We start from the raw sequence: 23,928 nt of genomic DNA, 5'->3' as shown, positions 1-23,928 counted from the left end.
AATCCACGCAGGACATTAAACAGTGGCGCGGGGAGAGGAGCCCAGCCTCCTGCTGCTATGATAGTCCAGGCAGTACAGAATCTTTTCTTTAGACATGAAAAGGGGGGGGGCTGATGGAGCTCAGCCCCCAGTTGATATGATGAAGACAGTTACCAGCCGTTCTGTACCATCTGCCGGGAATGACCAGGAGTCATTCCTATTTTTACCCAGGCGCCCCTGGCCGACCTCATCGAGGTCAGCCAGGAGCACTCACGGGCTGATGATGACAATGGATAGCAGTCATATTGTACCGTCTGCCACCGGGGAGGGGAGAGGAGGGGAGAGGATGCTGCTGTTCAGTGCTGCAGCACCGCATCTACCAGCAGCATGCAGTAGACATATGGTGACATTGAAAAAAGTCAAGAAACAATTTTTTTCCCTTTTCTTTCATGGGGTGGGGGGGGGGCGTAAATTGACGAGCTATACCCTGAACCACCCCAGACAATGTGTTTGACCCTACAGGCATTGGGAGCTCAGCCAAGAATGCAAAAGCTTTTCGGAGACTGCGGGGACTGTGGGATAGCTGAAGTCCTCCATATCCCCTCCCTCCCTCCATGAGCGTCCATTTGATTCTTTGGCTTTCCGTTATGCTTGTCACACAGCACTGTGCTGTGGCCTCTCTCTATCATACCCTGGAGATTTTTTCAAATGCTTTGTCATTTCGTCTTCTGTAACGGAGCTCTGATAGAAAAGATTCGTCTCCCTATACAGAGATCAGATCCAGCATCTCCCGTACGGTCCATGCTGGAGCTCTTTTTGGATTTGGGACTGCATCGCCACCCGTGCTGATCAGAGCTCCAAGCTGGGCAAACAGGAAATGAAATTCAAAAGTTCGTGGGGCTATTCCTGTCTACCTGGCCAGTGCATCCAAGTTCAGATTGCTTTCCAGAGCGGTCACAATGGTGCACTGTGGGATACCGCCCGGAGGCCATTACAGTCGAATTGCGGCCACACTAACCCTAATCCGACATGGCAATACCTATTTCAGCGCTACTCCTCTCGTCGGGGAGGAGTACAGAAACCAGTTTAAAGAGCCCTTTATATCGTTATAAATATATATATATCGTTGTGTGGACGGATGCAGGGTTAAATCGGTTTAACGCTGCTAAATTCGGTTTAAATGTGTAGTGTAGACCAGGCCTGAGTCTCAAACTGCATAACTGCTTACTGTTTCAGTATAAGAAAATGAGATATTACAGCTCAGAATGCAATAAACTCACTTTAATGGGATCCATTTACAACTAGATCAGAATGTTGTATTACTTTATAGCCTTTGTCCTAAATGCTGAATGTGTGCAGTACTCTAGATGGGTATTCATTATAATACCCTGCTGATTTATCCTTCATGCTTCCTGCCTCCCATGTCAATAAAAGCAGACCTAAATGCCTGATTTGCAGTTACTTAGATAGGTGTACAAGAACATTTCACATTTCTCTCAGAATTTATGAAGTTAAAAACAAAAAGCACTCGCTCTCCCTGTGGGCCCAATTGTGGCAGTTAGGCACAGGCCTGAGTAGGAAGCAGGAGACAGCCACACGTACTCAGGGGATGCTCAGGAAGGCATTGCACCTGGGGGAGGCACAGTTCCTAACTATCTGCCTTACAGAGGGGCAGAGTGAACATTGCAAAGCCTGCTTCCCCCCCACCTCAGCCCACTCCATATGGCTAGTTGTAGGAGTAGTGTGGCAATAGGCTCTGCCTGATCCCTGCTCCATTAGAGTGATGTCCAACCCTGGGGTGCCTGGAGTAAGCAGTGTACCTGCTCAGTGCAGAGACTGCAACTGTTCCCCACCCTTGAATTCAATGGAAGCAAAGGGAAAGCTCTACAAGAGAGCATGTGTTCCTATCAGCACTGAGCTGTAGTAAAACACAGAGAAGATGGCATGCCCCTACTAGTTCCAGCATTTAACAGTGTCATCGGGGTAAACAGTGTTTTGGGCTACTAGATTTTTAAAGACACACTTTGAAATGCTTGCATGTTAACATGAAATGACTGAGCTGATTTGAAGTTATGAAAATGCTGGCTTTTCTTAGGGTAGGTACCAGAGCCAGACACCATAACTGTGCTCACAGAGAGATTCTGACTGATCCATAGGAGAGTTCTTAGAGGGGAAGTGCAAAGGAGCTGCCCACTCCCTCCATCCTTTCAGCTCCTGCACAGGCACACAGACTGCTGCAGCCCCCATGCACCTCCCTGGGTTTGCACAGTCTGGTCCATATAGCTGCTCAGGAATAAACACCAATGTCCAGAGGCCTGGTGTGCATGAATGCAAACAAACATTCAGCTGTTTAAATTACAGAAAGGGGCAGGGAATCCTTGTGACCAAAATCTCACAAGGAGAAGGAGAAGTGAGCAGGTATATTTGCAAGGGTTTTGGCTTGATTTTTATTATTTCTAGGAGTTGAAACCCCAGCTAATCTGCCCTGGTTCCACACACGAAACATAAATTACTGAGTCAGATGCCCTTTCACCCCATGGTCTGATCCCCTAGAGAAACCATAGCCAGCGATTCCTTGGGAGTATCTAGGTGAAGATTCCAGCCACCCAACTGGAGACCTCCGTTGGAGTCCATGCCCCTGACAACTCCAGTGATTCCTCAGATTATCAGGTGCTTGGCCTTTTCTTGTGGGATTGGTGTCAAACCTGAGAAGAGGCCTGTTAAGCCAACTGGCAGGGACATAGTGTTCTATTATACAAGTTACTTCTTCCATAGAACAAAAGTTATGCTAGGGAACCCAGATTTGCGCATTCATTGTCAGAATGTCCATCTTGTTGTTCCAGTGGAGTGGAGTCCAATAGGTCTCCAACTGGGTGAAGCTTGATCTGGAACTACTAAGAGGCCCAATCCATCCTTCAGGCTCCCAACTGCGGTAGGGAATCAGGAGAAACAGGTCTGACCCGAATTGTACCAGTGAGTCGCAGAGGATATCCCGATTCAGCCCAATACTGTCACCTACAGACTCTACTGGCCAAGTAATCTTCCAAAGCCCCATTGGGGCAGGGTGATGAACCTCTAAAGCAGCAACTCCTAGTGCTGTTGCACTATTTTCTGTGATTGTACTAGTTATTTGATGATACCTCTCTCTTGTCCAGAAGGTGTCCAATATCCTACTCCTAGCACTAAGTTGTAATAGGACTAAGGCAGAATTTTAAAAGAAGAAATTCACAGGTTTGAGCACACATCATGTTCCCTGAGTTGAGGTGTTCTAATTTATCCCCAACTGACAACAAACATGATATGCTAGCTCCATTAAAATCAATGGGAGCATTGACACAGACTTCAGTGGGACCAGGATCACACTGCACCCCAAGTTGACAAAAGTCTTTAACCAAACAATACAGGTAGTTTTCCACATAAACTCAAAATATTCAAAATGCATAAACCATACAAGGCAGCTCCTATGTTTCCCACAGAACTCCCTATCCTGGCTTTTGGTCCCCTGTATGTCATTATCTCCTGTCTTTTAAGGTGCTTAGCCAAAATGGCTTCAGCTGTACCTAATTAGCTGGTAATACCTCCCTGAGCTGTCTCTGAATCTGCCCAGAAATTAACCCCCAGTGCCCTAGGCTGTTTACTGTTTTGCAGGTTCTGGTCAGAGACACTACTGGGGCAGGGCTTCAGGATCCTTTCCAAGGGGCACCAAAAGGCCTGTGTACACCATCACAAGCCTCTTGACACGAAAAAAATAGTTATTATGAAGAGAACCGGGCTGCAGTTACACAGATCCTGGCAACCACAACTGCTTCCCTCTGCTCAGCATGAGAGTTCAGGTGCAAAGATGAACTGTGTACAGCAGAAAGCCTTCAAAGGAAAAATAATTCTCCCAGCATTAGTGATATTCATTACTATAGATACAGTACCAGTTTCCCTAGACATGCAATTAGCAATAGCTTCTCAACTCAAGCGGACCATCAGCTTTCAGTAATGAATATAATTATGGCATACAGCAAGGGATTTTTTTAAGTTTTCAGATTCAGTACCTTGCTTGACCCAATCTTTATAATGAAGTTTGTGCTTTAACGTATAACAGCATTTGTGATATCCAGAGACCAGCTCCTGCCAACTAATGGTCACTGTTGCTTCTTCACCTTCAGCAGAGCTAGCAGGTCGTTCAAACAAAGAGATCAGAGCAGAGGTAAAGGAAATGGCTTGAACCTGAGAAAAAAATAACTTTTATTTAACACAAAAAAAAAAAGGCGGGGGGGTGACCTACACACCCTATACCAAACGCAGGCAGGAAGAGATGAAGAACATTCTCTGCCTGCAGACAGCAAATACTGCCCCAGGCCAGTTCATCTGGGAGAAATGTCAATTATGGAGAAACACGCCCCCAACGGCTGTAGTTAATAAGGGCAAACCCAAGTATAAAGGCCGGGCGAGGGGTAGGGAGGGTGGTAGGTGAACTTGTGACTTCACAGGATAACAACTTTCTGCCAGAACAGTACTATTAGCCTGCCTCTGAAGGACTTAAAAACCTTTGGAAGTACAAGGGAGAAAGATAGAAGTAGAAGCCCTACCGATAAAGTGCTTTTTGACTTGTTTATATTATGTTTATGGACTGTGCCTTTCTTCCCCCAAATTGATTTGATTTAAGCCACTGATGACTTTAGTCACGGACTGACTGAGGCTGTTCAAACTGAGGTTTTGTACAAGGAGGTGTCCATCACTGCTGACAGCAAGGTAGCTAAATTGAATACAGCACAAACTCTCTACCTTATTACAAATTCATAACTTGCAGATATTTGAGTTCCAGTATTATTGCTATGGCTATCTTCTTTAACGAGGCTGCAGGGATTTGCTTATGAGCAGAGATTAAAAGAGCTAAATGTATATAGTTTTCTATATGACAAATAAGGGGGTGACAAATCTAAAAGCAATTGACAGGAGTAAGCACATAGTCTGGAAACAGACTGTTTTAGTGCAGTATAAGGTGTATGACTGAGTAATGGGATGCAATTGAGACAATTTATTTTGAATAGTAGGAGATGCTCCTTAGTAGTGAAGCTGTGACTTCAATCTTTCAAGCTAGGAGGTAGGAATCACATTGCTGGACAAAATAGTAGAAAATGCACTGTAGGGAATAATTCTACATTGGCAGGAGGTGGCCTAAATACTCCGAGAGGTCCTTTCTGTCTGTGACCACTAAGACTTTATAACAGAGCAATAATCTATATTCTGCCCTTTCATATGTAATACTGTGCATAGTATCAGTGTGTGCTACTTGGATTTTTTTTTAATATTGTCATTCACTTTAGCATTTTATTCAAGAATGGGCCGGCTTTCTGACTTTATCAGTCGCTACATTGTTAGATTGCTGTTACTACTCAAACAAATCCAGGGTGAAAATTCCATAACTATCTGACAAAGTATAATGATGATACAATTATATGATTCAGCCACTAATAAACATTATCTGCTGAGAAATAGGGAACTCTCTGTGCCAACCTTTTAGCCTTCTTTACACCATACTTGCCTGTCCACAGACATCCCCCAATGTTAGAATAGCTTCATCTCCATCATGAGGGTTATACCAATAGTCCATACATATCACTGTTCCCTGAAGGCCATGCAGCCTGTACTGGCAAGACAACCCTTGTTTGGAATTCAGATCATAGAAGCAGATCTCTTTACTTGTAAAAGCAACAGCTATCTGGAGGAGGGAGATGGGGAGGGGAGAACCACATTCCTAGATTAAGCATTTAAAATATCCTTTAACATAGAATAGATTATATATAATCTTTAATGAACTGGTCAAAATTATAGCAAGACAAATTTGCAACAAAAAATCTCCAATTATTTTCTGGAATAACACAGCCTACATTAAAAAATCCTTTAGGTTCCCTTTTTGTATTCCAGCAATCAAACTGGCTGGCAGGAACGTTCATTCCAAAAGTGAACTTTAAATTCAAAATTGCAAGTATTAAAATTATGCAAACCTGATGCTAAAAGTTACTCTCATCCAGCCAGAGCAGGCAGCAAAAATGTACTAGGGAAGATTCAAAAGGCTGGAAACTTCCTCTCAGTAAAACTGTGTGTTCAGCCTATTCCTAGCCAGCATAAGGGCTCTATATACCTGCGCTAACCTGTGCTTGGACCAAGGCAGAGAATCAGGAAGCCATAACTGGTTCCCTGAGGGAGATCCACATTATGCTGTACCACGGGGAGCCGAATGTAGCAGGGGTTCTGCCCCAACCCAGTGACCTGTGTATCCAGCCCAAACAGCTTCAGTTTTTTTCAGTTTTTTTTAATATCAAATACTTGCAACAAACTGAGCAAATGAACTATGAACCAAGGTTTATTTGCAAATATGATCTAATGTACCATTTTGACTAAAGATTAAAAGTGAGAAAGTTGCAATGTGTTCTGACAATTTAGGCACTGAACAAAAGATTACAATTTCCCTGAAGAGTGTAAATTATTCATTCAGCCCTAATCAAGATATGGTAACTAGTTAAAACATATCTGAATGTACCGCATGCAAATCCAGTGATTGACTTTCAAACTTTTACAGATCCTACCTGTATCTGAGCATTGGAACTGCTATCCCCTTTACACCTGACTTCATAAATGTCGCTTAGCTTTATTAGGGGATATCATTCTGAGACAAGATAACCATATTGGGCATCATTTAATATAGAGTATGTGGCTAGTCCATTGTTAGTGTTATGGGATATAGGGCTTGTCTACACCTAAAGCGCTGCAGCAACATAGTTCAGCTGTGCCGTCACAGCGCTTAGCCAAGCCGCTATCCATGCTGACGGGAGAGCTTCTCCCATTAGCATAGGTACTCCACCTCCCCGAGAGGCAGTTGCTGTGTTGAGGGTAGAAGCCCTCCCATCGACAAAGCTCTGTCTACACCAGGAGTTTAGTTACTGTCACTGCTCAGGAGTGTGGATTTTCCAAATCCCTGAACAACGTAGTTACACCAACATAAGTTTGTAGTGTAGACCAGGGCTTAGTTATGGTGTCTCAGTTTTTGGGATAACATGGGTTGAAAGCAATAAGGAAGCACGTTCAACTCTCAGCAAAGTGTAGACAGGAGGAGAGAATACTAGTGTTTTTGAACAGTGCCCCTTTCTGGCTGATCTAAGGTGCTATAGAAGGAGTCCTTTCAAACTTTCCTTGACCTGAAGAATGGCAGTTTTGGGATGGGCCATAAGCATGAATGGGACTGGAATAAGATTTAAAAGAGGGGATGTCTGACTCTCTGAAGGTCACAGAAGATACCCCAGGACCTAATGACATGAGTGGAACTTCCTTATTTAACTGTGTAAGCTGGGTGGCAAGGGAGTTACCCAGAGTTACTGCCAAAGCTACTGGAAGGGGTGGGTATTTTACCCTTATCCACACATCTATTTTGTTGCTATGTTTTCCCAAGCTTATGACTGTTGCCTTTCCCTTAATAAAGATTTCCTTGTTTCTGCACAGTCTAAAGTGTTTGAGTGTGTGGAAGTTCTTCCTGTTAAGGGCACCCAGGGAGGTGAATTTAGTTTCCCCAGGTTTCTGGGTGCTGGCTTGAGCAGGTTTACTTATTTGCCAAGAAGCATTCTACAGACTTTGAACCCAGCACTTTTGGCTGACATTCACCATCTGACAAAAGTGTAATACTCATCATCATTCCTCATGCTGTACTGGCCTGGCGAATAACCAGAGAACTTCAGTGGTTATCAATCTGATATTTTACAAGTTCTAACAGACTTTTTAAAAAAGGGGTTTTATACCTTGTTTACATTTCCTAGCGAGACCAACGTTGTCACCCACAGATCTTTCAGTTTGACAGCTTCTGTAGTAATCTGCAGAGTTCTCTGTAGCTTTAAGTTTTCTCCCCAGACTCCTAGCAATCCATTTCTACTTACAGTCAGGTAACAGCTGGAGCCTTTCAAAAAAGTTATATTTTGAATAATATCTTTGTGGATGGGTGAAAGAAGTTGGAGATTCTTCCACTGGGGGATAACTGATGATCTCGTTCGTTCATCCTTCTCATTAAGGTCTAAGAGCATGAAAGAGGTCACTTTGTCCCAGTCAATGATACCATCTCGGGTCACATCTATCTTATCAAACATCTCACCAAATTCTTCTTTAGTACTTGGTCTGATCACTGCACACATCTGCTCTGTGAACTCTTCTCTCGTCATGACCACTCTTCCGTTTAAACCTGGAGACTTCAAAAAGGACAGAGTGAGACAACAGTAGTTGCACTGGTGCACCCCTGCTAGTAAACATAAACATAGATTTGCCACACAGCAAATAGTAATCTTATTCGTGGTGTCTAAAGGCACATTCTGTCTGTAATAATCAACTATTTTACAAAACCTGATCAAAGGAGTCTGTCCCTTCACAAGAGGGCCATGTAGATTTTTTAACAATGAAATATTTGTATAACACACCAGTTGACAGCCCTGGAGTCAAAGTTCTCTAGACAGCCAGGATAAAATTTTCCTTTGTGCAGAGGACCAGACACAAGGCCCCATGCACCACTTAACCTTTGTGGCTCTTTGCACAGGGGTGAATATTACCCATAGCCCTTCCCCCCAAAAAAAAAATTCTGCTGAGCAGGGCTGGCTTTAGGCCTATTCCACCAATTCCCTCAAATCGGGCCCCGTACCTAAGAGGGGCCCTGCGCCCAGTGAGACTCCCTTCCCTGGCTAGAGGCACCTTTTTAATTTTTACTCACCCAGAGGTGCTCCGGGTCTTCGGCAGCACTTCGACGGTGGGTACTTCACTCGCTCCAGGTCTTTGGCGGCACTTCGGCGGCGGGTCCTTCAGTGCCGCTGAAGACCTGGAGTGAGCGAAGGACCCGCACCGAAGATTCGGAGCACTGCTCGGTGAGTACAAGCCCCACATGTTTTTTTTTTTTTAGTCATCCCTGCCGGGGCCCCGTCGAAACTGTTCGAATTGGGCCCCGCACTTCCTAAAGCCGGTCCTGCTGCTGAGACTGCTAACAAAGTTGCAATGGTGATTTTAAACTGTGACCAAACATTCTTCTCATATGGACTATTGAACAGCTGTCAGATAGTAGTGATTTTTAGTCACTGGGCTGGATTTGACCTGGTGAACTTGGCTGGAAGACTCTGCATCTTATTACTAATCTCCTGAGCCATTCAGTCAACTCTGCATATTTTTTCTGATTCCATTAATTTTCTCATGTCATTAAATTAAGTGTACTTACATTTTTTTTAAAAAAAAGGCTATGACCGCAATGCCTCATGCAGGCTCACTATTGCAATTAGTTACTGAAAAATCTAGCAGAGGCTGACATGACAGTTTTTTATAGTAAGGAAAAAAATGAAAAAAAGTAAATTCACGATAACTTTGTGGAAAATCAGGTTTAATTATTTCTCCTATTTGCATCCCATTAACATTTCTTTGTTATCTATCTTGTTTTTCCATGTCTCACAGTAATGACACACTATACTAGAAGGCAGATTATCTTGTATTTACACAGGAACTTTTATTTCACTTTTGTGTAGGAGTACAAAGATCTCCTCTTTTGTAGACTGATATTCAAAAGTGCTGCACAGTGCCCACGGTGAGGTCAGTGGGAGTTGCAGATGACCAGCACATAAAACTCGGGCCAAGTGCCAAATTGCAAAATGAAAGAGTTGGAGTCTGCAGTCCTGTATCCCCAGAAGGTGTGGGCTACAGGGATTGAGGTACCAATTTTATCCTGCAAATTCCCTGCCAACTTGCCTGAAACCTGAGCTTGGGGACAAGCTCTCAGGATAAGCAAATATGTCTGTCTCCATACCCATCCACTTGGCTAGAGCCTTTGCTGACACCGACCACTAAGATGTAGATTTGCAATGGTGATATGGTGAACAGTTGTGCATCAGAAACAGGGCTGAGCCCGTCCCCCACCTCCAATGCGCATACACACCTTGAGAATCTCATTGGGATACCTAACATCCCTCAGATGGTTACACTTTCAGCCTGGGGAGGATTGATAGCAACAGCTTAGAAACGAAAAGTTCTATACCCATTCCCAATCTTGCATTTCCCAGCATTATATATTTACATCTTAATGTAATATTAATACAGGAGCTAATTTAACATTTTCCCACTGTGATGTGTTTAGCATCAAGACATTGCCATGTAAATGAGACAGCCATCTCCAGGGATATGTTTTGCATTTACCCAATTTGGTCTCAATTCACTGAGATGTTAAAATGTGACATGAGAAAGAGTTTGCTCCTTTTTTAGCATGGGACTCCCAGAATACCAGCCATCCCCAGAAAGAATCATATAGCTTGGAAATTTAAAGGTGCAGTACAGAGAGAGAGCTACACACACTTCATTTAAAGAGTTATTGAATATAAAGATTTTTTTGAAAAAAAGATTCACTGAAGTCTTTTATTTCAAGATTTTCATTTTTAACAGGCACACCTCTTAGGCCCTGATCCTGCAAACTCATAGGCACATGCTCAATTTTAAGCACATGAATAGTTACATGAGGTTAAGTATTTCCAGAATCAGGATAAATTGTCTATTGAGGTACCCCAGTGAGAAGGATTCTACTGTACTCTCTCTATGGCTATACCTTCCTTTTGTTTTCTCTATCTTTTGATTCTGTGCTTATGTGGTCATTTTGACTCAATTACTAAATATATATTTTAAATGAATATGTACAGCAGAATCACTGCCAGCTACTGTGAACAGCATCTCAAGTAGATTGAAATGTTGTTCCAGCACAGATGCACCAGTTTATCTTACTCCTCCGCTATTTCCACCATCCACTGAACATGGTATGCTCATGAAAGATTGTAAGGAGGCAGACAGCATGTAACTAGACTGCAGGTTGGTGGAAGGTTGGAGGGGTTTGTTTTTTTCCTTCCCACATCAGTGGTTTTACTAGTTATTCAAGTTTCAATTATATCATTTTCTGGATAGTTTTCTGCCTAAGAGTCTAGAGTAACACAGGCTTTGAAGCATGGGCAGCACGTGAACTGCCGGCTGGGGGTGGCTAGCCCCCAGCCCTGGCCCTTCTGCCCGAAGTCCCGCTGGAGACAAGCCCCTCCCCATCAGAGCCCAGAGCCACTGCCGCCCCCCCCCACACACACACTGTGGCCACCAGCCCACTCCCACAGCTAGCCCGCAAGCCCCAAAGGAGCACCAGAAAGGCAGGCGGCACGTGGCCCCAGCCTCTCTCGCTCCAGAGCGCAGGTAGGCAAGTGGCCCCAGCGCACTGGGAGACTGGACTCAGAGCCGGGAGCAGGACTAGAGTCACAGCCACACACAGGAAGCGTCACAGAAGGGAGCAGGTCACACCTGGCTGTTTGGGGAGGCAATTCCTCCCCCTGCCTGTGCGACCCGCTGCTCATGCTTTGAAGTATTCATGGAATCAAAAGGTGTATTTTTTTTTTTAAAAGAGAAGCAGGTTGGCCTAGTAAAGAGGTGGCATAGTCTAGTATATTGAACCTAGGTTTCTTGAGGCTCAATCCAGTGTTCTTTCCCTCTCTGCCAGTGTCCTTATACAAGTCCTTTTGCCCTTTCCCCTCCCAACCTCTATCTATCTTGTCTATTTATATTGTAAACTGTCTGAAACAAGGATTGTCTCACTGTATTTGCATACCACTTAGCATAATGGGACCACAATCTTTGTTGGGACCTCTAGGTGTTACTTTAATACAAAAATAATAATTTTCTATGTATTTTACAATTAACAGAGCACAGAAACAGATACAGATTTTTTTTCATTTAAACATTGAGCACTCACATCATATTCTTAAAGAATATGAACAGTTAGAAAAAGAGAGATGAGAGAGGAAAAAATGGTTACTAATTTTTCCATAACTGTTCTTCAAGATGTCTTTCTCATGTCCATTCCACATTAGGTGAGCATGCACCATGGCCAGAGATTTTTCCCTCAGTGGTATCCATCAGGCCAGCTCTAGTGCCATGGTGCTTTGCACGGATGCACCAGTATAAGGGTCCCAGCTAGCCCTGCACCCTCTCAGTTCCTTCTTGCCGGCTAACTCTGACAGAGCGGTAGGATGGTAGGTCATGGAATAGACATGAGCAACACATCTCGAAGAACAACAGTTACAGAAAAGATAGTAACCATTTTTTCTTTGAATGCTTGTTCATGTCTATTCCATGACTCCCAAGAGGTACCCGAGAAGATGGGCTCAGAGTTCCTGGACACGTGGATTGAAACACTGCTCTGCCAAACTTGGCATCATCACCAGCCTGCTGGGTAATAGCGTAGTAGGATGAGACAGTATGTACCGATGACCAGGTCACTGCTCTGCAGATGTCTTGGATAGGGACCTGGGCCAGAAACACCACTGATGAAGCCTGAGCTCTCATTGAGTCGGCTTTCAAGATGGCAGGAGGTGGGACACCGCCTTCTCATAGCACATACTAATGCAGAAAGTGACCCAATTGCATTTTTAATACAGCGGACCCTAAAGGTATTAAAACTAATTCAATAAGGTTTAACTTAACTCAGTAAAGTTCAGTCAGGCTATTTCAGGAAAGTGTCAGTCTGTGTCACTCTCCCATACTGACTCTTGCCAAAGGAAGAAGACTTGCAAGGGACTGTTCAAGATTAAAGTCCATTCTTCAGGCCACCATGGCTAAATCATAGACCTATACATTTGCTGCTGCCAGCTGTGTGAGGATTCCCCTGGTGCAAGCACTGTGAATGCCAGCTATAAGGCTGCCTCTAGAAGACCCCTTCAGAAACCAGGTTGACAGTTAAACAGGCGCACCAAGGGTGGGGATGGAGATGGGACGGTTGTGTCCAGGTATGCAGCGCACAGCACTGAGGACATTACAGGCAGCCTTGCAGTCCATTGAGCAGGCTGCCATCACTTAGTCCTCTAGGGCAGTGGTTCTCAAACTAGGGCTTTTACTTGTTCAGGGAAAGCCCCTCGTGGGTCAGACCGGTTTGTTTACCTGCCGTGTCCACAGGTTTGGCGGATCGCAGCTCCAAGTGACAGCGGTTCACCACTCCAGGCCAAAGGGAGCTGCGGGAAGCGGCACAGGCAGAGGGAGCACACCCAGATCAGGAAGATTTAAAGCCACCTTAGCCTCCTTCTTCCCCTGGACTACAGTTCTGTGCTGTCCCCCTTAGAGACAACACAGAATCTCACCCTTCAGATGTAAAATTTCTGCAGATTTGGGCCTATATTCTCTTCTCATTAGTTGCTTCATTGACTTCTTCTGGCAGCATAGTCCATATAGGAGCCTGTTTCAGCTCTCCAGATGAAAAAAATTCTTTGTCATATTGCTAACTGCTGTATAGTTAGATGACACCATATAGTTTTTGAATGTTTCCCCTGCTGTAAATTATTTACTTTTATGGAAGTTACCAATGATATTGATCCTGTTAAAAACTTTTATTCAGAGCTATTTAAAAGTGTAGCAGGCTCATTGCCTCAAAGTCTTGTCTTTATGGCACCTATAAAATCTTGCCTATGTGCATTCCTGGGAAAGGAAGTTTTATTAATATATTTTATAGCGGCAGTGCCTACAAACCCTGACTGACATCAGGGCCATGTCATGCTGGGCATTGTACAAAATACACAATAGGAGATAGCCCCTGCACAAAAGAACTCACAGTTTAGGAACCATTGCTGTGGGTTGCAACCCCAAACGGGTTCATGCCATCAGCAAATGGGGTCGTGGCAATATCTAGTGTGTGGAGGACACCATTTTGCGCCTCATATCATGACCTCACATGTATGATGCATGTGAGGTCACACTATGGAGCATGTGCAAAATGGCATCCTCCACACTGTCTGGGGTCTCAGGAAGAAATAATTCATCAAAATACGGTCATGGCAGCAAAAAGCTTGGGAGTCACTACCTTGCAGTCTAAAGAGAGGGAGGAAGGAAGCATTGTTAGCTCCTATTTTGTGGATGGGGAACTGAGGCACACAGAGATTGTTATTTATCCAAGGTTATGCAGGACTTTCATGGCAAAGAACTCAGATTTTATGAGTCCTAGTTCAGTGCCTTAACCACAAGGTTATCTATTCTCAGGAGCGGCTCCAGGGTTTTTGGCGCCCTAGGTGGGGATCCTTCCGCGCTCCCGGTCGTTGGCAGCAATTCTGCGGCGGGGGGGTCCTTCCACTGCTCCCGGTCTTCGAGGCACTTTGGCGGTGGGTCCGGAGCGAGTGAAGGACCTACCACAGAATTGCCGCCAAAGACCCAGAGCACGGAAGGACCACCAGCCGCCGAATTGCCGCCAAGGGTGGCAAAATGCCGCCCCCCCCAATCCTAGCGCCCTAGGCGACTGCCTACGTCGCCTAAATGGAAGCGCCAGCCCTGTCTATTCTTCCTCTCTGCAAGTGTTTCAGCACCTATTGATGTTAATGTTCAGAATGTGGCTAATGTGCTGGGAAACCTCGCGAAGTGCCGGGGACAGTCACTCTTTGGTACAGGTATGTCTTAAAAAAAAAAAAAAATCTAGGAGGGAACATTGGCACAAACTTTATGGCGCACATACCTAGAAGTATGGCAGTGCAGAGCATACATGAATATTTAATAAAAAAGCATATAGCTTGTGTTCTTAAAGATCTCTATTAAATGCATGCTCTCTCCTAAGTATCCATCCCAGCAATTACATTTTTATATTAACATCAGTTATAAATTCTAACAGCCCACTACATCCAAAAAAAAAAAAAAAAAAAAAAGATACTTGGCAATCTACAACTGTCATTTCCAATTGTCTCACACATGATAGTATCTGATTTGACTTCACTGAACTCCTTTAAAACAGGAAATACATCCTGCGATGCTACACTGATTTGCTGACACTGTCAAGAACAGAACTGTAATTTTTCTCACTAGGAGGGAAGGTGGGGAATGAACCACTTGTGCTAGGCATTCAGCAGATGATCTTAGTGTTTTTATATCAAAGTATTTGGCGTTTGGCATTTATTAAAAAATGCCACGACAATGCCCGTCTTGATCTGAGTATCGCATATTGACACATATAGGATGGGATTTTCATTGGCTGCAAGGAGACTATTCATTTAGGGACTGATTCTACTTCCAATAAAATCAACAGCAAAATTCCCATTGACTTCAGTAATAAAGGATCTGGGAAAAACGGAGCTGGTCCACATTTTTTTCAAATTTGCAAAATTACCTCTTTTTTTCAAAAATGAAAAAGTTTGCAAAAAATTGTCAATTCATCCAAAATATTTTGTTTTGCTCAACCTTTTTAATGCACATTTTTATTGAAAACATTATCAAACCCATTACTCCAATGGTTGACAATTTTCTTTTATCAAAACCATTAGTTAATAATTTCCATAATGGTTTTAATTAAACAATTATTTAAATGTTTCACAAAACATCCAGAAAAAAAACAAAATCTGAGTCCTGTTTGATCCAGCATAGTTGTTGAGCATAAACAACTTTGAAATTTAGAATATTTTTTCCCAAAATATAGGGGTGGCGAGAGGGCAAGTTTTGCAGTTCTACTAGTTGAGTGAAGTATTACTCAGTGTGAGCAAGAGTATATTACTTTAAGACATGAACATGAGAACAATGTGCCCAAGTGGTCCAGATATGGAACTCTGAGTCTGGAAACCGGTGTTCTTAAACTAACACGGTCAGCCAAACTGGGTGCTCTTTTAGTAAGAAAAAGCACTGACTCAGTTTTACAGTATTTGTAAGGTAAATTTTTAAAATATTTTGGTTAATTATAGCATTTAAAACAATGTTCCAACTTTCTCATTTCCTGGGTCTATTAATGTAAAGGTTTTGGAGGGGGCGGGGGGAAGAGAGTCCTACTTTACATCGTCAAATGGATTAACTTATATGTTTAAATTGGCAGCCCTAACTGAATGGGAATACTGGAAGTCAGGGAAAGGTTTCTAGGCATGTCATCTACGACAGATGTAAATAGCACTGGGTTTCCAAACTCCATTCCAACAGCTCAAAGATACATATAGAACCAAAGTCATCATCCTTTTGCTACTATTACTGTTGCATTCAATAAAAGAAGTTGGGTTTCCTCTTCTGAAAAATTCTGAGACTTGTACAGACTTTTGCTGCAGGCAAAGGGGTCACTTCAACAATGTGGTAATATTTTACAATTGATACCAAAAATCATTTTAAGTTTCATCTACATTAAACTATAATGCCAAGCCCATCAAAAGGGCACTTAGCAAGTAGAGGTCTTCCCATCCACATTCCAGGTAGTACCATCAAAGCCCACTGTTTTTAGATTTATGTATGTATTATACACACACACAAATGAGTTAGAAGAACATTATTAAGGTTGCAAAGTCAAGCATTCAAAAATTATGAAAAGTCAGAGTTAAGGTTGCCTGTACATGGGAAATTTCAGCTTCAACAGTTAAAGTATGGCAAAGTTATAAGTAACTGAAAACAGGGTCTTATAATGGAAAGTGTCTTGCAATCTTAACTATTGATGAATCTACTAGCACCACCTATTTGTGTATATACTAGAATATGAATTAGAAACCTGGGGTCTCATCCTGTTTCCACAGTACCAAAATTCCAATAGATTTTAGTGGAAACTAGGTTTGAATCCTATACTTTTTGTATAAAAATTAATTGATGTACAATACAAACCTATGTAATACTGGAAACAGGCGGCAAGACAAGATTGTAGATAACCTAGAGCAGGGGTTCTCAAACTTCATTGTGCCGTGCCCCCTGATGCCCTAGGTCAGGGCAGAGAGGGTAACAGCCCAAGCCCCACTGCCCTGGGTGGGGATGGAGCTTGGGCTTCAGCTGCAGCCCTGTGTCCCAGCAAGTCTAATGCTGGCTGTGGCGACCCCATTAAAATGGGGTTGTAACTCATTTTGGGGTCCCCACAGTTTGAGAACCACTGACCTAGAAAGTCAAACAAGAGACTATTTTGGGGGATTCAGATGAGAGGAGAATATAAATGTAAAGGCTAATGTGTTCATCTTCATTTTATGTAATTGTTTCCTACAAGTTATTTTGATGAATATGAGTGGCCAGAAGTACTAATAATTGAGTGAATGCATTTGAGAGTATAATTTATCCAACAAAATTTAATTTGGTTGAAATTTGCTTCCATATCACTCACAAGACTCTCAGAAAAGACTCATCTAAAGCATGTTTTTAGATAGATATAAAATTACACAATTAGACTTACTAAAGGCGACTCAGCAAATTGCAACCCTCTACAAATTGTGTTCCAGAAATGTGATTCGAAGTGACAGATAGCTTAGAGGTAAACAAACGATGATTGGTTGCAGCTGGACCATACCCACAGTAAAGTCTATGTATCTTAAGCATGTTAGGTGATGAACCATTCCATTTGTTCCCAAAATTAGGCTCAAAGGACAGTGACTGATAGTCTGGAGAGAAATAGAAATTGTGGTTCTTAGGCTGAACGCACACAAAAGGAAACCCAGTGACTGCAGCTATGAAAATAAATGGTAGTTTGCAGGTGTATGTTGCACAAAATGAACTCCATCCATTTTAAGCAGTCTCCAAGGCCACAAAAGCAGGGCAACTGGAAACAAATATGAAGCCTGCACTAAAAATTATACCCCTGAGGTAAAGCTATTGCCTAGCACAGCACGGCTACAGACAGGAAGGGGATCCAAATGCAATCTAGTCCATCTGCCCTGAACATTAAGACCCAAAGGCCACAAGTGCTTTTTTGCCTTAAAAGCAAAAAACTATACACTCAGAGGCAACTTTGTATCATGTGAAGCTAAAACCAATGATTTTGTGTTGCAATCACTAAATAAAGGCTCTCTGATTTGTCAAGATGTTTGTACTTGATCCTTGTCTGTCTGTCTTGCATTTTGTACATGCAATGTATAGTCTGCATTGGGGGAAATGGTAGCTATGCACAGTTTAAAGAGGTATCTTACAATGTGTGTCAATATTGGTAATTGACAAATGAAGAGCAATAGCAGAGAAGTTCTCTTAATCCCTGTAAAGCACCTAATGTGATCACTGAGCATGTCCTGTGGGGCTCAACGTCCTTGCAGATAAAGCACTAGTGTGAAGTCACCCATAATCTCAATAAGCGATGGTTGGTTAGATAGAATTTTTGAGATCTAATTATTCCATTGTGTCAGGCAGGTGGTTTAATTTGGGTCTAATGAAGTACATGATTACAATAGCTTCCTCTGCCTCAGCTGTACACTCCCTGGCTGTTGTTCTGCTAATGCCTGCTGCTTCCGTATTTATTGTACTGTATCTTGGCAGGAAATTACAGCAGTGTTGCTTCCATGTTCATGAGAAGTTCCTCCACACAGAAGAGGAGTCAACAGGTTGATCTTCAGTTTCATCTTCAGGTGATATTATTGCTTGTGTTTCATAAAATAAAGTTCTGTTGTGCCAAAATCTACAATCTAATGAAGTGGGCAAACCATATTTCTGCTCTGAAAAGTCAACTCAGATCACCTCTGGAGTTCTTTTCCGTGCAAATGAATTGGGCGCAGGAATAGTTTACCTGAAAACATCCATTACTCACAGCAGTATATAAACTGTAAGTAAGACTCAGTTCAGATGTTTTCTTCTTCAGCGCTTAGGTTTCACGAAGTAGGTTTAGAACATTTTGGCTATTCTTATAGAGCTATCAGGCCTAATCTCCTCTCATTTAAACCAGTTTCACACTGGTATATCCCTGACAACTTCACCAGAGTTACTCCAGATATACACTACTGCAAGTGAAAGGAGAATTATACTGTACCCAACACCCCTTCCCCAAACAAACAAAAAAAACGGGTATTTTTCCTTTTGCAGTGTCATAGGGCTCTCTTCTTTGGGCTACTTTGTCCCTTTATCTATCTGAGCACTTTATCTCCCACTCCACTCCTCAAAATTATCGTATCTGAGTACCTTAATAATTAAGTCTCTCAGAACCAAGAATAAATCCCAGATTTTCCAAATCCCAATCCAGTGCTTTAAGGCATAAGACCACCCATTCCTAATTCTGTGTCTGCTTGTAACTGGTCAAGCACTCCAATCCCCTAAGCCCACCTTGCCTGCCTCATGACCCACTACTAGTCCTTATCTAGCCCCTTCCCTCAGGGACAAACTGCGGTCTGAATTGGCCACTCATCATCAACAAGGGAGTTTGGATCTGCTGCCTTTCCCTCAACCTCAGTACCTCCTTAGGCCTTCCTGTCAGGCCTCAGCCTGGGAGGTCACCAGGCCTGAGGTCCGCAGCACTGCTCTGTCCAAGGTACTCTTTGCTCCTTCAGGCAGTTAGGTCCATCTCTCTCAAAAGCTAGAGAGATACTGACTACCCCTTCTGGTCTGCCCTTTTTTATATTGGCTTAGCAAGCCCTGATTGGCTGCCTCCCAGCCTCCTCCAATTGACTCTCAGCCCCAGCTGTCTCCCAGGGCTGGCTTTTAACCCTTTCAGAGATGGAGCAGGGTGACTGCCCCGCTACACTGCTTCATGGATGCAGCCCATGTTTTATGTAAGGACTTGTCTACATGATGCAGTGAAGCACTCTGCAGGAGCGTGATTTGTAGAGTGCTCTAACTAGCCCATGTAGACCCTGCTGGGTGCACATTAAAAGGTACTGAAAAGAGCATGCCAGCAGGGTCTACATGAGGCAGTTAGAGAGCTCTACAAATCACACCCCTGTAGAGCACTTTCCTGCACCATGTTGACAAGCCCTAAGACTCTGCTTTATGAATGCAGCTCCTGTGGAGATTATTGATGGCAACTGCTAATAGGGCTGCCCACCCAAGAGAACCTATTTACCATCAAGAAAAGCTATTCTGTCTGAGGACAGGAAAACACTGAATCTAAGTTGGAACTCTGAACAACTCTATTTTTTCCCCCTAAAAAAATCCCTTTTTGTTCCCTCTTCACTCAACCTCCTAAATCCCAGTGTCTTTGTCATAATTTTGCATCTGACCATTGACTGGGACACCCTTAGGCGCATATCAGAGCCCCTTCTTAGTCAGCTCAGGGAAAGGGTTATTGCTGTGTGACATGGAAAGGGGCCTCAAGCCCAGGCAACTTGTATAGCAGTGAACAGTGCTGTCTTGCTGTCTCAAGGCAACTGGCCACTGCAAATGTCATAATTTTTCATGGAAATGTTTTGTCCACTGCACTCCAACAACAGATGTCATGACTAGAGATAGACTGAAAAGGAAGTGGGTCAGATTCTGATTTCATTTACACAGGTATAATCTGGAGAAACTGTAAATCCTGAGACCACTATAGTCAGTGGAGATACTCCAATTTTATGCTGGTGTAACTGGCATCAGAATTTACCCCTAGCCTACAGGTCTCAGATTTAGGAGCAAATCAAGACTCCAATGAAATGACTCCCAAAAATCACAAGATATTTTTGTGACATTTCAGCTCCAAATGGGCAGAAATCTCATGAGATCAGGTATTTACATATGATTTCCACCATTTACTCATGGTATTTTGGCTGCTTCTCAACCAGACAACAGGCCCCTTTCTTCCCTAGATCCTATACAGCACCAAAATAGATGGGGTGGGTTCTAATCCAGGAATTTAAGTCTGAACCACAGAATCTGCCTGAAACTGGAAGAGGTTCAAAATCATCCAAGTTTCCAATTTTGGCTCATCTCTAATTGTGGTCAGTATTTGCCTGAGTCATGGCTGCACAGATAAGTAGCATAGCTTCCTGAAAAGCAGTGCTAGGTCAATGGCTCCTTGTTTGCCTAAAGGTAGGGTTGTATTGTGTCATGTTGAATACGTATGGGAGTTTTATTTAAAGCCGCTCCTGGGAAAGAAAAAAGATAAACCTTTCTTTGGTTGCCTCACTTTTAGGCAGTGAGATTATTCCTGATTAATGTTTTTTGTGTGTGTTTGTTTTTTATTTGACTAGTATTTCTAATAATAGAATCATAGGACTGGAAGGGACCTTAATAGGTCATCTAGTCCAGTCCCCTGCACTCGTGGCAGGACTAAGTATTATCTAGACCCAGTGGTTCTCAAAGCTGGTCCGCCGCTTGTTCAGGGAAAGCCCCTGGCGGGCTGGGCCAGTTTGTTTACCCGCCACATCGGCAGGTTTGGCCGATTGCAGCTCCCACTGGCCGTGGTTTGCCACTCCAGGCCAATGGGGGCTGCAGAAAGGAGCACGGGCTGAGGGACATGTTGGCTGCCCTTCCCGCAGCCCTCATTGGTCTGGAGTGGTGAACCACAAGTCAGTGGGAGCCACAATTGGCCAAACCTGTGGATGTGGCAGGTAAACAAACCAGCCCAGCCCGCCAGGGGCTTTTCCTGAACAAGCGGCAGCCCTAGTTTGAGAACTACTGATCTAGACCATTCCCGACAGATGTTTATCTAACCTGCTCTTAAAAATCTCCAATGAGATTCTACAACATCCCTAGGCAATTTTATCCAGTGTTTAACTACCCTGACAGTTAGGAAACTTCTCCTAATGTCCAACCTAAACCTCCCTTGCTGCATTCTAAGCACATCGCTTCTCGTCCTAATCTTGGATTCACACCCAACTAAGAGAATTTTGTCTGTTTCTATATCCTATATTTCCTTATGCAGACACAGACCCACTTTTCTTGATACCATATGACAATATAAGCATAATTGATAATGCTTTCTATATTTCCTTGATAAGCAACTCAAAATCCTTTCAATTAATATTTTAATTAGGAAATTCACTTACCATAAAAATCTCCTGCATTTTCATAAAATCATAAATACTTAGTCTGTTTTCAAGTTGTTCCGTAACATTTTTCATTGCTGCAGTGTATTCTGTTCTGTCTGAGGTCAGACACCCAGCACTGGGCTGGGAGTCATTAAGTGAAAGATGTGTGTAGTTCATGCTTGATTCACTTTAACATCTTCTGGCACATAGGGTCATATTTGACTCAGTTCTTGTCCTTTAAGAAGAATTAAAAAAAATTTTTTTTTTGTAGAAATCCAATAGTTAAAATTCTGAGACAACGTATATCAAGCGGGAAAAGATCAATTTAAATAAAACAATAAAAACATTTTTAACTCTTGACTTTGAATTTTATTTCATAACATACCAAACCATTAGAGATACTCTCCAACATTCTGTTTATTGAAGGTATGGTGTACCTGGTTTCCTTTGATTGTAACTAACTAATACAGAAAGCAAGTGTACAAACATTTCTATTTGCTATCTAAATATGCCTTAGAAAGTCAGCTATTTAAAATCCATTTTACTTACCTTGTCGTTAATAATGTGATATTTAATGTTGTGATTGTATGTGATTATAACTCCATTATTTTTGCAGAACACTTTGGTAAGCTCTACAACTATTTTTACTCTTGAATAAAGAGTTTAAACTAAAGAAATGTGCAGAGTCCTTTGCTTTTCTTGATAACTCTTGGTGCTTACAAATGTTTCCTGGCAACGTATACAAAGCTGGCTAAGCTTCTCTCCCTTCTCTCCTCTGGTTATTGGTCAAAATGGAGGTGTTTGCATAAGAGGGCTATTTGCAAGCATAACCAGAAGCACAGTATAGCTATAAAGGAATGGCAATGGCACCATTTAATCAAATATACTACAAAGCCCTCCTGTAAAAGTGACCTTTTTTGTGTACTACAAAATAAGATTTGTTTTAAATGAACCAGCTTTTACATCACAGTAAACTGCAAATTTGGAGTCTGATTTGCCAGTACTCATTGTACCCACTGCCAGGCAGAATCTTATTGATTTCAATGAAGTTTCACCAGGTAATAACCAATGCAATTTGGCAAAAAGGATGGGCAAGATTTGACCTTTTATCCTCTGTTTGGGTTAGATCATAATTATATTATGGTAGTGCTCAGAGACCCATATCAGGATTGGATCCCCAGGTGCAAGATGCTGTATAAGCACAAAGGTAGACCAGGGTCTTCTGCCCTAAAGAGTGTGCAGTCTATGGGTATGTCTAGGCTGCAAGCCCACCCCCTTTTCGACCCCTCTCCCCCCCCCCAAAAAAAAGAGAGGCAGCAAATCTCAGAACCCAGGTCAACTGATGTCCAGGGCTCACACTATGGGACTAAAAATAACAGTGTAGATATTTGGGCTTGGGCTGGAGCCTATGGTCTGACTGGGCTTCAGAGCCCAGGTTCCAGCCTGAGCCCAAATGTTTACACTTATATTTTTAGCCCCATCATGTGAGCTCTGCACACCGGAGTCACTTGAGCTCAGCTCTGAGACTTCCTGCCGGAGATCTACTTTATGAGCCCTCAGCCCTGGCAACACTTGTCCATGAATGGTAAGAAAAGTTCCTTGCATGCATATGTTCTGCAGGATTGGTGATGGAGCAGACAAGCAACATATGCAGGGTTGGGAAGAAGGAGAAAAATCAAATATACACCATTTTATATATATGTGTATACCAGGGGTCGGCAACCTTTCAGAAGTGGTGTGCCGAGTGTTCATTTATTCACTCTAATTTAAGGTTTTGTGTGCCAGTAATACATTTTAATCTTTTTAGAAGGTCTCTTTCTATAAGTCTATAATATATAACTAAACTATTGTTGTATATAAAGTAAATAAGGTTTTTAAAATGTTTAAGAAGCTTCATTTAAAATTAAATTAAAATGCAGATCTCCCTGGACTGGTGGCCAGGACCTGGGCAGTGAGAGTGCCACTGAAAATCAGCTTGCGTGTCACCTTCGGCACACATGCCAGAGGTTGCCTACCCCTGGTGTATACATTTGCTATAGGTTTGTTTGTTTGTAATTACACTTACTTTTGTCAAGTGGGTGTTAGTCTAATTGTGTGTTTTCTTGCAGGCAGAAAACAGATCTTCAGAAGGGATGTGAAGGAGAAAGTGGTAGGGCTCTTACTGATTAGTTCAGGGAGGGTGTTTCAGCCATAAGTGGCAGGGTTGAAGAAAGCACAAACATGGTTGTTGGAAGACTGGAACTATATTCTTTTGAAATACCAATTATGAATAATTAAAAGGACATTTCCTTTCCTAGGTCCTAAATCCCAT

General features: G+C 42.7%; 1 protein-coding gene across 1 annotated transcript in view; it reads right to left on the bottom strand.

Annotated features, from left to right (window-relative positions):
• The window catches only part of WDR49 (WD repeat domain 49), a 65,799-nt gene extending 43,476 nt beyond the window's left edge, over positions 1-22,323 (bottom strand). The window contains exons 1-5 of the mRNA XM_030575777.1: positions 22,167-22,323; positions 21,636-21,852; positions 7,764-8,204; positions 5,516-5,692; positions 4,023-4,197 (exon numbers count right to left, since the gene is read on the bottom strand). Coding sequence (XP_030431637.1) covers positions 4,023-4,197; positions 5,516-5,692; positions 7,764-8,204; positions 21,636-21,794 — 952 coding nt within the window. The 5' untranslated portion in view covers positions 21,795-21,852; positions 22,167-22,323. The remainder of the gene's footprint in view (positions 1-4,022; positions 4,198-5,515; positions 5,693-7,763; positions 8,205-21,635; positions 21,853-22,166) is intronic.
• Between the last annotated feature and the right edge of the window lie 1,605 nt (positions 22,324-23,928).

The sequence above is a fragment of the Gopherus evgoodei genome, chromosome 9 (genome assembly GCF_007399415.2).
Source record: "Gopherus evgoodei ecotype Sinaloan lineage chromosome 9, rGopEvg1_v1.p, whole genome shotgun sequence".
Taxonomy (NCBI): Eukaryota; Metazoa; Chordata; order Testudines; family Testudinidae; genus Gopherus; species Gopherus evgoodei.
This window is presented reverse-complemented; position numbering and strand designations above follow the sequence as displayed.